A 16364-nucleotide genomic window follows, 5' to 3' on the forward strand; every position below is an offset into this window, starting at 1 on the left:
ATGAATGTCAACTAATTGGACAGCCTGGAAGAAATGGAAAAATTCCTAGGCACATATAGTCTTCCAAGACTGAATCATGAGAAATAGAAAACCTGAAGAGACTAATTACTAGCAATAAAATTGAATCAGTATTCGGGGTGCCTGGGTGGCTCAGTCAGTTAAGCATCTGCCTTTGGCTCAGGTCATGATTCCAGGGCCCTGGGACCAGCCATGTTGGGCTCCCTGCTCCCCTCTGCCCCTCTCACTTATCATGTTCGCTCTCTCTCTCTCACATGTTCTCTCTCTCAAATAAATGAGTAAAATCTTCGGGAAAAAAAAATGGAATCAGTATTCAAAAAAAAAAAAAAAATCCCAACAAATACAAGTCTGGGACCACAGGGCTTCACTGGTGAATTCTACCAAACATGTATGTATGTATGTATGTATGATAAAGATTTTGTTTATTTATTTAAGAGAGTGTGCACATGCACACTCGAGAGAGCACCACCAGAGGGGATGGGTTGAGGGAGAAGAAGAAGCAAACTTCTTGCTGAGCAGGGAGCCTGATGTGGGACTAGATCCTAGTACCCTGGGGTCATGACCTGAGCCGAAGGCAGACGCTTAACCGAATGAACCACCCATGTGCCCCTCTACCATACACTTAAAGAAGAGTTAACACTTTTCCTTTTTAAACTATTCCAAAAAATTGAAAATAAAGGAATACTTCCAAACTAAATTTACAAAACCAGCACTACCTCGATACCAAAACAAGACAGAAAGACTTCCAAGAAAAGTAAAGGCAATATGCACAATAAATATAGATGAAAAATCCTCAAAAAATGTTACCAAATCAAATTCAGCAATACAGTAAAAGAATCATACACCATAATGCAATGAAACTTATTCCAGGGATACAGGGGTGGTTTGATTAACAAATCAATCAGTGTGATAAATCACATTAACAAAATGCAGGATAAAAATCATATGATCATTTCAGTAGTTGCAGAAAAAGCATTTAACAAAAATTCAACACTCATTTATAACAGAAACTTTCAACAAAGTGGGTATGGAGTGAATGTACCTCAACATAATAAAGGCCCTATGTGATAAGCTCAAAGCTAATGTAATACTCCTCTATGGTAAAAAGTTGAAAGGTTTTCTTCTAAGTACAGGAAAAAGATAAGGGTGCCAATTTAATTCAACGTAGTATTAGAAGTCCTAGCCATAGAATTTAGGGGGAAAAAAAAAGGCATCAAAATTGGAAAGGAAGAAGCAAAATTGCCACTATTGACAAATGATTTAACGCTATAGATAAAAAAATGGAATGACTCCACTAAAAAATACTATTATAAATAACAAGTGGAGTCAGTAAAGTTGCAGGATAAAAAAATTAACTTACAGAAATCTGCTGTTTATGTACACTAATGACTATTAGAAAAAGAGGAAATCAATCCCATTTACAACTGTATCAAAATGAGTAAAATGCCTAGGAATAAATTTAAACAAAGAGGTGAAAGAGCTATACTCTGAAAACTGTAAGACAGTGATGAGAGAAAGTGAAAAGAACATAAATAAATGAAAAGATACACCAAGCTCACGGATTGGAAGGACTGATATTATTAAAATGTCCATACTACCCAAAGCAACCTACAGATTCAGTGTAATCCCTATTAACACCCAAAGGCATTTTTCACATAATAAGAACAAATAATTCTAAAATTTTTATGTAAACACAAAAGACCCCAAGTAGCCAAAGCAATCTTGAGAAAGAAAAATAAATCTGGAGGTACCATGATACTTAATTCAAACTAGACCACTGAACTTTAGTAATCAAAACAGATTCAAACTAGACCACAGAGCTTTAATAATCATAACAGTATGGTACAGGCAAAATAAATAAAAGACACACACACACACACACACACACACACACACACTAGTGGAAAACAACAGACATCCCAGAAATTTACCCATGCTTTATATGGGCAACTAATCTATGACAAAGGAGTCAAGAAAACACTGTGGGGAAAAGAGGATCTCTTCAATAAATTGTTTTGGGAAAAAAGGAATAGCTACATGCAAAACAATGAAATTGGACCACTTTCTAACACCAGATACAAAAATAAACACAAAATGGATAAAAGACTTAAATGTAAGATATAAAACCGTAACACTCCTAGAAGACATAGGCAGTAATGCTCTCTGACATCTGTCTTAGCAGTATTTTTTTTTTATCAGTCTCTTCAGACAAGGACAGCAAAAGCAAAAATTTTAAAATGGCGCTACATGGGGCGCCTAGCTGGCTCAGTTGGAAGAACATGCAACTCTTGATCTTGGGATTGTGAACTGGGAGCCCATCTGGGGTATAGAAATTACCTTAAAAAAACTGTTAAAAAGTTTAAAGATAAAAATGGCATTACATCAGGGGCGCCTGGGTGGCTCAGTGGGTTAAAGCCTCTGCCTTCGGCTCAGGTCATGATCCCAGAATCCTGGGATCGAGCCCCACATCGGGCTCTCTGCTCAGCAGGGAGCCTGCTTCCTCTCTGCCTGCCTCTCTGCCTACTTGTGATCTGTCTGTTAAATAAGTAAATAAAAAAAAATGGCATTACATCAAATTAAAACCAACAGAACAAGAAGGTAACCTACTGAATGGGAGAAGTTATTTGAAAATAATGTCTCCAATATATTAAAAAAAACCCAAAAACCCTCAAAACTCAGTATCAGAAAAGCAAACTGTGATTACGAAATGAGCAGAGAACCTGAATAGACATTTTTCCAAACATATACAGATGGCCAACAGGCACATGAAAATATACTCAACATTACTAATCATCAGGGAAATGCAAATCAAAACCACAGTGAGATGTCACCTCGCACCTGTCAAAATGGCTACTATCAAAAAGACCAGAAATAACAAATGTTGACAAGAATGTAGAAAAAAAGAGAGAGAGAGAGAATCCTCTTGCACCATTGGTGGGAAAGTAAACTGGTGAAGTTGCTGTGAAGAGCAGTATGGAAGTTACTTAAACATTTTAAAATAGAACTATATGATCCATCAATTCCACTTCTGGGTATTATTGGGAAAAAAACAAAAACACTAACTTGAAAGGATATGTGCACCCCTATGTTTAGTGCATCATTATTTATAATAGCCAAGATATGGAACCAACCTAAGTGTCCAGAGACAGATGAAATGGATAAAGATGTGATATATACTGTATGTATACAATGGAATATTACTCAGCCATTAAAAAAAGGAATTCTTGGGGCGCCTGGGTGGCTCAGTGGGTTAAAGCCTCTGCCTTCGGCTCAGGTCATGATACCAGGGTCCTGGGATCGAGCCCCGCATTGGGCTCTCTGCTCTGAAGGGAGAGCCTGCTTCCTCCTCTCTCTCTGCCTGCCTCTCTGCCTGCTTGTGATCTCTGTCTGTCAAATAAATAAAATCTTTAAAAAAAAAAGGAATTCTTGCCACTTGTGACAACATGGACAGACCTAGAGGATGTTATGCTAAGTGAAATAAGTCAGAGAAAGACAAATATTATGTGGTTTCACTTACATGTGGAACAAGACAGAAACAGACTCATAGATTGCTGGGGGTGGAGGGAGAGGCGAGTGCAGACATTGATGAAATAATTGAAACAGATTAAGATATGACCTTCCAGTTACAGAATAAGTTATGGGGATGTATTTTACAGCACAGGAAATATATTCTAATAACAATATGCTAATAACAATCTTGTATGGTGATAGGTGGTAACTAGACTCATCCTTGTGATCATTTTGTAATGTATATAAATATGAAACCAGTATGTTGTACTCCTAAAACTAATATGATGTCAACTGTACTTCAAAAAAATTATAGATTTGAAATAAAACAGGGCTTGAGGTAAATAAACATACATTTCACATCCCTAATGTTTTATTCAATAAAGTAAAATTATTAGAGAAAATGTAGTTGTAATATTATTTTTTCTCCTATCTTTGTCAGAATTTATTCTCATATGAAATGATTTCTTCTTCTCATAGGAAATGATTTCTTCTTAATAAGCACAAAGCAAATGTAAGAAGGCTGTGGTAGATAAATTATGTTGCTTAATATCATTAATTACTAACAGCTCAATTACACTGTGAGATGCCTACAATTCTCATGAAGCTTCAAAAATCCTTATCTTGGATTCTATTATGTATACAATACATTTAAATTACATTAATTATACAGATATTTAAATGAAGCAGAGATCGTGCTTTCAGTTTTCACAAGGAGAGACAATGATCAAAATATTTATGTGCATATTACATATTTTGTTCTGTTGACGTTCATAAAATAATTCATTTACTCAGTACAATATTAACACCTTTCCATGGAATAAAAAAAGTAAAGCTCATTTTTCATGTTTGGATGTCATGTATTTACGTGAATTTTAAAGAATTCTTTTTTAAATATACAGTCCAATTTTGGCAACATTTTTCAGGAAATAAAGTACTCAAGCTACTTTTAACATTAATTAATAATAAGTATAAATGGTTTTTAAAATATGGTGAGTGTTGCATTTCCAAGTATAAACTCTAGAATCTGGTCCCTGATTTCAATCCGAAGATACCTGGGCAAGTGACATTAACATTCTGTATCTCAGTTTACTCCTCTGTAGAATGGGAATAACAACATTTTCAAATATGGATTTAAAGAGTGATATGTCAAGTGTTTAAAACAATGCCGATGACATAGGGCTATGTAAGTATTTTCTGTTATTGATATTTTCCTGCTTGGAAGAAATTCAATTTAACATGCAAATTAATGATGCCCAAGTTTACCTATATAAAATGGGCAGTGACAGTTTTTGATCTATAAAATTCCATGAAAGCAGGAGAAGGTAACCCTATGGGCTAAATTTTAAAATTTTGAAATTTAAATATATACTACATATATTTGAGCCCTAAATAACTGCTTGACTATAGTTTGGAAGTTCAAAAATACTAAGATATCATTTTTCTTTTAGATGGGAAATGAGGAAGGATGAGAGACTGGAAGAGGAAGAAAAATTGATGCTGGAACATTTAAAACAATTTTGCACCATCCAGGACTCTTCTGCCACAGATAACACAGAGGAACCATAATGTGCAGAAAACAGCAACAGCTTTATTTTAGGAAATAATCACATGTAATGGAGTAGGATTTTTACTACAGTCAGAATGAACCTCAGATGTGCTGTGAAGCATGAAACCAATAACTGAGTAATCTCTGAAATGAAAAGGAATACACCACATAACGAATAAAGTGCTACATATTTTTTTACTTTAAAAATAATTTCAAATGTTTTTCTTTCCTCATTTGTTCTCTATATATGATATAACTGCTGCCATCTCGTGTTCCCTTTGAATTATTTTTGTTTCTTCTTAGTCTTGAAGTATCTATGACAACAGACAAAATGTTTGGAAATCTTTTCTGTAAGGATTTTTAAATACAGCATTTACATGTTAAGTTGAATGGAGTAACATAGCCCCTTGAGGGTCATCTGAAACTTTCAATTTAATTTTATAGCTGTAGTCCAGGTTCAGGTCTTAGTCACTTTTTAAAACCCACCAGTGTACCAGCCTCCTTTTCCAAAGCCTCTTCCTCATGCAGTTTATCTGAATCATAACCACAAAAACATTCTCCTGAAGTATAACTTTAGTCCTATCTCTGCCTAAGGTGGTTTTTCAAACACCACGTTCAAACTTTCAATCCTATGCTTTCAGATCCTATACCCATTGTCTCCATATTCGAACAACTGCTTGTCATCCTCTTGGTTCATGTGCTTACCATTTTTCCCAGCTGGAAAGTACCTTTCTTCCAAAACTCATTCCAGCAATCCCATGGTTTCTGTTATTTCTTGTATTTCTGTTATAGTCACACACACACACACACACACACACACACACACACACACACACACGAAATGGAATGTGTTCTAGTGCCCTGTACATCAAATTATAATTACTATATTCTTCCTATTAGTACATGGTACTAGATTATGAAAACCTCAAATGGCTTGTAATACAAGCCATTTTTAAGGGATTTTTAAGCCATTTTTAAGGGATTTCATAGTCTCCTCAAATCCCTGCCACAGAATTATTCATGTATTGGGCAATTAATAAACACAGTTGTTTGAAAGACTGTCATTAAAAGAAGACGAAAAGGCAATTTGACTGTTGAGCAATCTACAGGGTTATCTGGGAGAAGCCTTACCTCTTTTAGAACATATGATGTCGAACTTCATGATTCTGATATTCTCAGATTGTCCATATTCCCACATTCTGTGATTTTTATAAAATATGTGTAGGCTACACAATTTCCAAAGGAAAGTACTTATGCATTTTTCAAAAAGTAAAAGCTCAGAGTGCAGAGGAGGCCACCTTAGAAAATCTCTTGCATTAATTCCTACATAAAAACATATAAATGGCCATGTAGCTAGCTGCCTACCAGTAACACATCTTATTTCTAAATAATGTATTTTTGTTGACCAGTATAATCATGAGCCAAGTGTTTTAAGACACAGTTAAAGTAATTTCTAAAAATTCTATACAGATTGGGGCACCTGGGTGGCACAGTGGGTTAAAATATCTGACACTTGGGTCTCAGCTTAGGTCCCAATCTTGGGATTGTGGGATCAAGCCCCACTTCGGGATCCACACTCAGTGTGGAGTCCGCTTGAGATTCTCCCTCTCCCTGCCCCTCTACCTCTCCCCCCACTCATGCTCTCTCCCTAAAATAAATAAATAATTTAAAATTTCTATACAAACCATTTAAAAAATAGTAAGAAATTTTCATGAGAAGTGAACTTACCTATAAACAGTTACTATAATAATCAATTTAAGACAACAATTGAGTTTCTTCAGCTTTGTAATGGTCTGTGTAAAATTGCGTCTTTTACTAGAAAGACACTAAAATAGAAAGTCAAAATAAAATAAACTGAGCCAATAAACTAAATAATCTTACAGAGTAAAGGATTTCACATTTGGGTTCTTGTCTTCTAATATATCTAAAGATCATCTTTTAACACTTTTTTTTAACTGAATTTGTACGTTTCTATAGTAATCCTGAGAAGTGACTTATTTCCTCTAGAAAAAAATTTTCTCTATGGCTTCATTTGAAAGGAATTTAGAATAGTAAGAGGAGAAGGAGATCAACCGGAAGGAGAGAAAAATAGAAAACAGAAGAGCTTGCAGATGAATTTTCTCCTTCTCCTTCTTCTCCTTCTTCCTTTGGGCAGAGAGAGCGAGAGAAACAGTGAGTGAGCAGTGGGGAGGGGCAGAGGAGAAAGATGCCAGCACATAGCTCCATGCCCAGCACACAACCTGATGCAGAGCTTGATTTCAGAACCCTGAAATCATGACCTGAGCTAAAATCAAAAGTTGGTTGCTTAACCAACTGAGCCACCCAGGCTCCCCCAATGAATTCTCTTCTATATTTCCTTTGTGAAATTACTACCGCTGTAAATAGAATAAAATTTATAACTGGGTATGCTAAATGATAAAACATTGATTTATCAGATCATTTTGACTTTATGCTTAACATGTTTCTTAAGTATAAGAATGGCATTTCAAAATGGTTACTCTTTTTCATGTTTATTTTACATTTGTGTAAGTTAACAACAGGAATGAAGTCTAATACTTTATAAATCCCAATATGCTTATTACAAAAATACTATCTTCCTTCTGTGTTCTGTTTAACTGTATTTTTATGTAATTATAAAGATATATCTATTTTATTAATGTTTTATCAGTTACTATGTGAAATAGTATGAATTCTTAATAAAATATAGGTGATAATGTGAATTTTGGGTATTTTACATTTTTTTGTCTCTACCAAACACTCTTTATAGAATTATCTAGCAAGAAATGTGAAAATAAATCACCTTATTTTGTCTGCCAATATGTGCTTACTCAAAGTATTCTATTATTTCATTTCATATATGCCTAAGTCACAGAGAACTTCAGGTTGTTTGTATTTAGAATTTTTTATTAGAAGTTTTAAGGTTTTTAAATACTTTTCATTTTTGAAATATTTCATAATAAAAACACAAAAAATCTGTATTCAGACTTCAGCAGGAAAGAAATCTTATCACATGCTACAACATGGATGAACTTTGAGGACATTATATTAAATGAAATAAGGCAGTCAGGGGATGACTTGGTTAAGCAGCTGCCTTTGGCTCAGGTCATGACCCCAGGGTCCTGGGATCAAGTCCCGCATCAGGCTCCCTGCTCGGCGAGGAGCCTGCTTCTCTCTCTGCCTCTTCCTGCCACTCTGTCTGCCTGTGTGCTCATTCTCTCTCTCTCTCTGACAAATAAATAAATAAAATCTTAAAAAAAAAAATAAGGCGGTCAGAAAAAGACAAATACTGTATGGTTCCCCTTATGTGGGGTAGCTAAACTAGTCAAATTCATAGAGAAAGAAAGTAAAATGGTGGTTACGAGCGGCTAGGGAAAAGAAGAGTTGTGGAATAGTACAGAGTTTCAGTTTTATAAGATGGAAAAGTTCTGGAACTCTGTTTCACAACATGGTGAATATACTTAACACTACTGAACTATACACTTTAAAATGGTTAAGATGGTAGATTTTATGTTATTTTTTTTCTTTTTTTAACCACACACACACGCACGCACACACTCCAAAACTGCAGTATGTGGAAATTCCACTGCAAAATATTCCTAACAAGATGCCTGAATGCTCTTAAATTTTAATAGGAAACTAGGAGACCATTATATTCAGCATCAGCTATTACTCCATACAATAACAAAAACTAACTGCTTTGCCTTTGAGAAATGTTTTCAACATTACTATCAGTAAAGCAGTAAAATCTTGTTTCTCCAGAATTTAAAGAATTCAAAACCTTATAAAACACTTCTACTTTTAAAATATAATTATTTGCACAAATAAAGATCTGTATTAGTTACCTATTGCTGAAAAAAATTACTGACAGAATTTAGCAGCTTAAAACAATATACATTATCTTATTGTCTCTGTGTGTAAAGTGTCTGGGCATGGTTTAGGACATTACAGACCACAGCCAGGGCTGTGGTCTCATCTGAGGCTGAACTGAGGAAGGATCCACTTCAAAGCTCACATGGTTGTAGACAGCATTCACTACCCTGCAGGGTATCAGACTCAGAACCTCAGTTATTTGCCACAATCATCTTCCCAAAATGGACTCCTGCTTCCTCAAAGTCTGCAAGAGACAAAGAATCTCCTTGCAAGGTCAATGTTACACACCCCATGCGCATTCCATAACCTTTAAGAAATTCTAATGGTCAAAAGCAAATAACTCATCCTGCCCATGCTCAGGGGAAGGGATCACAGAACAGCATGAGTGCTAGGAGGTGAGGATGATGGCAGCTACTCTGGAGTCTATCCACAACAAATCAGGACTTAGGCACTGAAATGTCCTTTATGACAGTAACCATGTTGAGAAGTGGAAGTAGAACTGGGAATAAAGAGCCAGGACTTAATTTTTATTGCTACAGTAAGCCAGGCTATGTGCCAGACACTGTATATAAAATAGCCAATTAAATCCCTCTTAGTCCCTACTGAGATTTGCATTGAGAGCCCCATTTTAGATAATAATGGGAAAATTAGTTATAGAAATGTGAAGAAACTGACACAGATTTTAAATAAAGATGCACAGTGAGGTTCTACTTCAAGATGGCAATGTAGAAAGATCCTGACCTCCTCTCACGGACACACTGAATCTACAGCTACACATGGAACAATTCCCTTGGAAAAAACCTAAAAACTAGCTAAGCAACAGCTACACATCAGGCAAATGAGAAAAAACACCACGTCAAAGCAGGTAGGAAAGACTGAAACACATCCTCACCATAAAAGCAACCATACAATCGGGAGGGAACTCAAAACCCACAGCTTCTCCCTAAAGAGAATGGTTTGAACCCCAAATGGGGAACTTCAACTTTTAAGATCTTCACCTAAGAGATGAGTCCCCTAAACATCTAGCTTTGAGAAACAATGGGGCTTGTATATACAAGACATACAAATCTACAGTAATCTGAAAAATAAGTCTGAAAGAAATCATACACTCAGACTTACCTGCCCCACATCAGAAGGAGCTGATCATGCCCAAACTTTATGTGGAAGAATCTCATTTGCTAATCTAAAAGCACCATAATGCATTGCATTCCTGAATTTTTTTTTCAAAAGCCTAGGCCTTTCCCCATCCCCAAAGGGGGCAGAATCATTACACCTCCCTTTACTGCTCTGTAACCTGTGGGCATCATCTTTTTGTTTCTTTCCAGTGGACACCACCTTTACAAACCCTCAGCTTTGCTCTAGCCAGTGGGCACCATCTACACATTCTCCCTTTGCTGCACTGAAGAGTGCCACTATCTTCCGGAAGGGAATGGTTACACCTTTTGGTACCCCAGTTTTTATGAATGCCCCCAAGGAGATGCTGTTTCTTCACCTGACTGTGGAGGCTAGGGAGAAGATTGTGTTCCTGGGTGCTATGGGACTATAACAATTGAAGAGACCATTCTTGGCAAATTACCATCCCAGGGCACTACACAGAGGCCAGATGAGCAGATGACCACCATCCCACCCACTCCCCCACCTCCACCACTACATAGCAGTCTTTCTGGGAGGGAGGCTTACCTGCTTATTTAGGAGCTTAGGCCTAAGGCAGGCTTTTGCTTTGGCACTCATCTAGGGAGAAGTTCTCAGGAAACAGAGACCAGTAAATGAAATCTTTGTGCTCTCTTTCTGCCTCACTCCAGCTCCCTATTATCTCCCAGAAAGGAGCTTATGCTCTTGTCTAGCACCATAGTTTTTGTGGCTGCCATCAGGGTTCACCTCTACATCACCTGGCTCTGGTAGTGGGGCTTATGGTCAAGGTTCCCACAGGAAACTAAGCAATGGAGAAGGAATTCTTAAGTAGCTTCCACTCCCAGGGCATAGAGAAAGGCAAGGAAGCCAGGCGTTTAATCTGTCAAAGAGGCCTGTTATCATCACAGCTGCAGCCTGTGGGGCAGACTTTTAATTCAAAACACATCTCAGGACTCTCTGCAAGCCTTCCCAGAAACCTTGAAAGATGGGCACTGTCTTCCTACTCTCCATCTACCATGCACCAAAGCACCAGTATCTTTTGGAAGGGAACTTTTACACACACCTGATGAAGCGATCTTACTTGTGGTGCTCTGGTCTTTTCTGCTGCCATGCAGGGGATGCCCCTTCACTGCCTGGCTCTGGTGGCCAGGGGAAGCTTATGTTCCTGGGTCTCACAGGGCTCTAGCAATGAGGGAGCCAGTTCTGGGCAGGCTACCACCCCAAGTGCATAACAGAAACAGAAGACTAAAACATGTCTTCAGAATTTCTGTGAAAGAGGCCTTTTACTTGTCCTGGAGCTTCAGCCTGAGGGGCAGACTTCAGGTCTTGCACATATCTAGACGGCTACAGAGATGTCCACGGGTAGCAAAGACCAGGAGACACTCTCCCTCAGCCTTGCTACAGCTTTTCAGTATCTCCCAGAAAGAAGCTTATACACTCCTCTGGAGCTACAATTTTTGCAACTTCTGCCCAGATCAACTCCTCTAGATACCTGGCTCTGGCAGCAACTGGAGCTTATGCTTGCAGTCCCAAAGAGCTATATATATTTGCTTACTTTAAAACCTGCTGCTTGAGGGACTGGCTTCCCATCAGCATGAGACAAATCAACAAGGAAACATCAGCCTTAAACACCCCATTACACCAGATGGACTTAATGGATATATACACATTCTATCCAACAACAGAGTACACAATCTTTTCAAATGCACATGGAACATTCTCCAGGACAGATCAAGGATTAGGCCACATAAAAAGTCTTAATGAATTTAATAAGACTAAAGTTATATCAAGCATCTTTTCTCACCACAATGGTAGGAAACTAGAAAGCAGTTACAAGAAGAAACTAGAAAATTCATGAATATGTGGTAAACAACATGCTACTGAACAACCAATGAATCAAAGAAATCAAGAGAAATAAAAAACTACACTGAGACAAATGAAAATGGAAACACAGGACACCAAAACTTACGGGATTCAGCAAAAGAAGCTCAGAGGGCAGTTCACAGTGATAAATGTTTATTTCAAGGTCAAGAAAAATCTCAAACAACCTAACTTTACACCTCAAGGAACTAGAAGAAGAACAAACAAAAACCAAAGTTAGTAGAAAGAAGGAAATAACAAAAATCAGAAAAATAATAAATAAAATAGAGACTAAAAAAGGCAATAGAAAAGATGAATGAAACGAAGAACTGATTCTCTGAAAAGATAAATAAAATTAATAAAGCTTTAACCTAAAAGGGAGGACTCAACAAATATATCAGAAATGAAAGAGACTTGGGGCGCCTGGGTGGCTCAGTGGGTTAAGCCTCTGCCTTTGGCTCAGGTCATGATCTCAGGATCCTGGGATCGAGCCCCACATCGGGCTCTCTGCTCAGCGGGGAGTCTGCTTCCCTCTCTCCGCCTCCCTCTGCCTACTTGTGATCTCCGTCTGTCAAATAAATAAATAAAATCTTTAAAAAAAAATGAGACTTTATATATACCAAACTATACCAAAAAACTTTGAGTCAATCAATAAATTCAGGAAAGCTGCATGATACAAAATCAACATGCAAAAATCTGTTGCATGGGGGGTTAAGGGGGTAGGAGAAGAATAAATGAAACAAGATGGGATTGGGAGGGAGACAAACCATAAGTGACTCACAAAACAAACTGAGGGTTGATGGGGGAAGGGGCATTGGGAGGGGGGGTGGGGTTATGGACATTGGGGAGGGTATGTATTATGGTGAGTGCTATGAAGTGTGTAAACCGGGCGGTTCACAGACCTGTACCCCTGGGGATAAAAATATATGTTTATAAAAAATAAAAATTAACACACACACACACACACACACACACACACACAAATCTGTTGCATTTTCTATACATTAATAATTAACTATAAGAGAAATAAAATAATCCCATTTATGATGCCATCAAAAAGAATAAAATATCTAGAAATAAATTAAGCCAGAAACGTACAAGGTCTGTGCATTCAGAACTATAGGCCATTAAAAAAATTAATTGAAAAAGACACAAATAGGGGCGCCTGGGTGGCTCAGTGGGTTAAGCCGCTGCCTTCGGCTCAGGTCATGATCTCAGGGTCCTGGGATCAAGTCCCACATCGGGCTCTCTGCTCAGCGGGGAGCCTGCTTCCCTTCCTCTCTCTCTGCTTGCCTTTCTGCCTACTTGTGATCTCTCTCTGTCAAATAAATAAATAAAGTCTTAAAAAAAAAAGAAAAGAAAAAGACACAAATAAATGGAAAGATGTATTGTGGATTATGGAATTAGTGGATTTCTTCTCCATTGCTAATGGATTAAAAGAATTAACAGTGTTAAAATGTCCATAATTCCCAAAACAATCTACAGAATTAATATAATCCCTATCAAAGTACTGATGATACTTTCCACAAAAGTAGAATGAGCAATCCTAAAATTTGGACAGAACTATAAAAATATCAAAAATAATTTCTAGAAAGAACAACAAAGCTGGAGGTATGTTTCCTGATCTCAAACTCTATTACAAAACTATAGAGATCAAAACAGTATGGCACTGGCATGAGAACAGACACAAAGAACAACGGAACAGATTACAGATATCAGAAATGAACCCATACTTACATGGTTAATTAGTTTATAACAAAGAGGCCAACAATATACAATGAGAAATAGTCTCTTCAATAAATGGTGTTGGGAAAACTGGGCAGTCACATGCAAAAGAGTAAAACTGGACCTCTATCTTATACCATAAACAAAAATCAACTCAAAATGGATTAAAGCTTTATGTAAGACCCAAACCATAAAACTTTCTACCTTTCTTTCTTTCTTTCTTTGGAAGGTGGGGTCAGGGTCAGAGGGTTAGGGAAAGAGAAAATTCTTAAGCATGTTCCATGCCCAGTGCAGAGCCCAACATGGGGCCCAGCCTCACAAGCCTGAGATCATGATCTGAGTGGAAATCAAGAGCTGGACGCTCAACCAATGGAGCCACCCAGGCACCCCTCCGTCCATAAAACTTATAATAGAAAACACAACTGGTCAGTTCCTTGATATATCTTTGCAATAATTTTGGGAATTTGGCACCAAAAACAAAGGCAACAAAAGTAAAAACAAACAAATTAGACTACATCAAACTAAAAATCTACACAGCAAAGGAAACCATCAAAATGAAAAGGCAACCTATTGAATGGGGGATAATATTTGCATATTATATATCTGATAAAGGGCTAATATCCAAAATATTTTAAAACTGATACAACTCAATAGCAAAAAAATTCTGATTGAGATGAACAGAAAATCTGAATAGTTTTCCAAAGACATACTGATGGCCAAGAGGTACATGAAAAGATGCTCAACATCACTAATCATCAGGAAAATGCAAAACAAAATCACAATGAGATATTATACCACTCCTGCTAGAATGTCTACTATCAAGAAGGAAAAAAAAAGACAAAAAATACCAAATGTTGGTAAGGATGTGGAGCATCCTTATCACTGTTGATGGCAATGTAAATTGGTGCAGCTACTATGGAAAACAGTGTGGAAGTTCTTCAAGGGATTAAAAATAAAAATACCATGAGATCTAGCAAGTCACTTCTGGGTATTTATCTGAGGAAAATGAAAATACTAACAACAGCAAAAAAATGCAATCCCATATTCATTCCAGCATTATTTATAATAGCTAAGACATCGAAACAATCTTAAGTGGTCACTGATAGATTCTTGGATTACTAGATTACTAGATTAATGGATGAAGGAAATGTATACACACACACACACACACACACACACACACACACTGGCATACCATTCAACCATAAAAAAGAGTGAAATCTTGCCATTTGTGACACCATGGATGATTCTTGTCTTAGAGAGAGAAAAAGAAATACTGTGTGATCTAATTTTTTTGGTGGAATCTAAAACAAAAACACAAGCTCCTATGCAGAGAAAACAGATTGCTGATTGCAGACGTGGGACTGGAGGGGGAGTGGGCAAAATGGGTCAAAAGGCATAAACTTCAAGTTATAAAATAAATAAGATATGGGGTTGTAATGTACAGCATGATGACTATATTTAAAATGATATTTCATATATGCATTTCATATATTTCATATATGCATTTCATATATTTCATATATGATGAGAGTAAACCTTAAAAATTCTCATTACCAGAAAAGAAATTTTAACTATGTATGGTGAAGGATGTTAACTAGACTTTTTGTGGTAATCATCTCACGGTATATATAAATATCAAGTAATTATGTTGTACACCTTAAACTAATATGATGTTGTATGTCAATTATATTTCAATTTTAAAAAAGAGATGAACAGCAAATTTCAGGCTTTAACACACCACCTCTAACCCAACCACATAGTATTAAAAAGTGTAATATAACAAATGAAAAACAGAATACTGGATCTGGGCTTAAAAGTAAAATTAACACACCAGAAATAAAAAGAGACTCCAGCTGTCCCAAACTGCACACCTGGTACTGACTTCTAGCAGAACAGCATGAGAAATTCCACTCCCCCAAAGAAGAGTTCAAAAACAAAAATTAAAAAAATACATGTAAGGGCTCTGGAAATGTCTCATATGCAAATAGCAAATAAAAAAAGATTGACTCCAGTGGCACCTGGGTGGCTCAGTCGGTTAAGCTGCTGCCTTTGGCTCAGGTCATGATCCCAGGATCTGGGGATCGAGCCCCACATTGGGCTCTCTTCTCAGCAGGGAGCCCAATTCTCCCTCTCACTCTGGCTGCCACTCTGCCTGCTTGTGCACTCTCTCTCTCTCAAATAAATGAAATAAATTTTAAAAAAAGAGATTAAAAAAAAATCTACTCCAGAATTTTGTCAGAAAGGCTAGAGTATGTGGTACCTGAACCAAGACCACTCGTTTCCTAACTGCTCCCTGTGATACAAAGACTCCACTTCAGAAGGTTGCAGCAAAAAACAGAGTTCCCTCTCCCCAATCCTTCCAACCTGGGGACTTTATTCCTGAAAAGAGCAGGATTTCAACACTTCTAATCCTGCCCTCAACCACCTGGTATGGAGGCTAAGTCCCTGGCATATGCAGTCAAGAGGTAGGGCCTCTCTCCTCCTGCTCAGCACCCACTCCTGGGATGGAAGGTCTATCTTAAGTGTGGTGCTTTGAAATCACTGGAGCCCAGATCATCTTTTACATGCTAATGAGACAGCGGTTCCACAATGAAAAGAAAATTTTTTGTGATGTCCAGTTTACTATCTTTTCTTTTATGGTTCATACTTTTTGTAACTTAAGAAATATTTGCTCATCCCAAAGGCATGAAGTTATTATATT

At 37.2% G+C, this 16364-nt stretch overlaps 1 protein-coding gene and 1 long non-coding RNA gene across 2 annotated transcripts in view; one reads left to right on the forward strand and one right to left on the reverse strand.

Moving 5' to 3' along the window:
• Positions 1–5899, forward strand: part of KIAA0825 (KIAA0825 ortholog) — a 362939-nt gene extending 357040 nt beyond the window's left edge. Inside the window, exon 20 of the mRNA XM_032846384.1 lies at positions 4977–5899. Within this exon, the coding sequence (XP_032702275.1) occupies positions 4977–5094 (118 nt within the window). The 3' untranslated portion in view covers positions 5095–5899. The remainder of the gene's footprint in view (positions 1–4976) is intronic.
• LOC116860406 overlaps positions 1–16364 on the reverse strand; it is a 104133-nt gene that overhangs the window by 66759 nt on the left and 21010 nt on the right. The gene's annotated exons all lie outside the window — the stretch shown is intronic.

The sequence above is a fragment of the Lontra canadensis genome, unplaced genomic scaffold (assembly GCF_010015895.1).
Source record: "Lontra canadensis isolate GAN:19392208 unplaced genomic scaffold, GSC_riverotter_1.0 scaffold4, whole genome shotgun sequence".
Lineage (NCBI taxonomy): Eukaryota > Metazoa > Chordata > Mammalia > Carnivora > Mustelidae > Lontra > Lontra canadensis.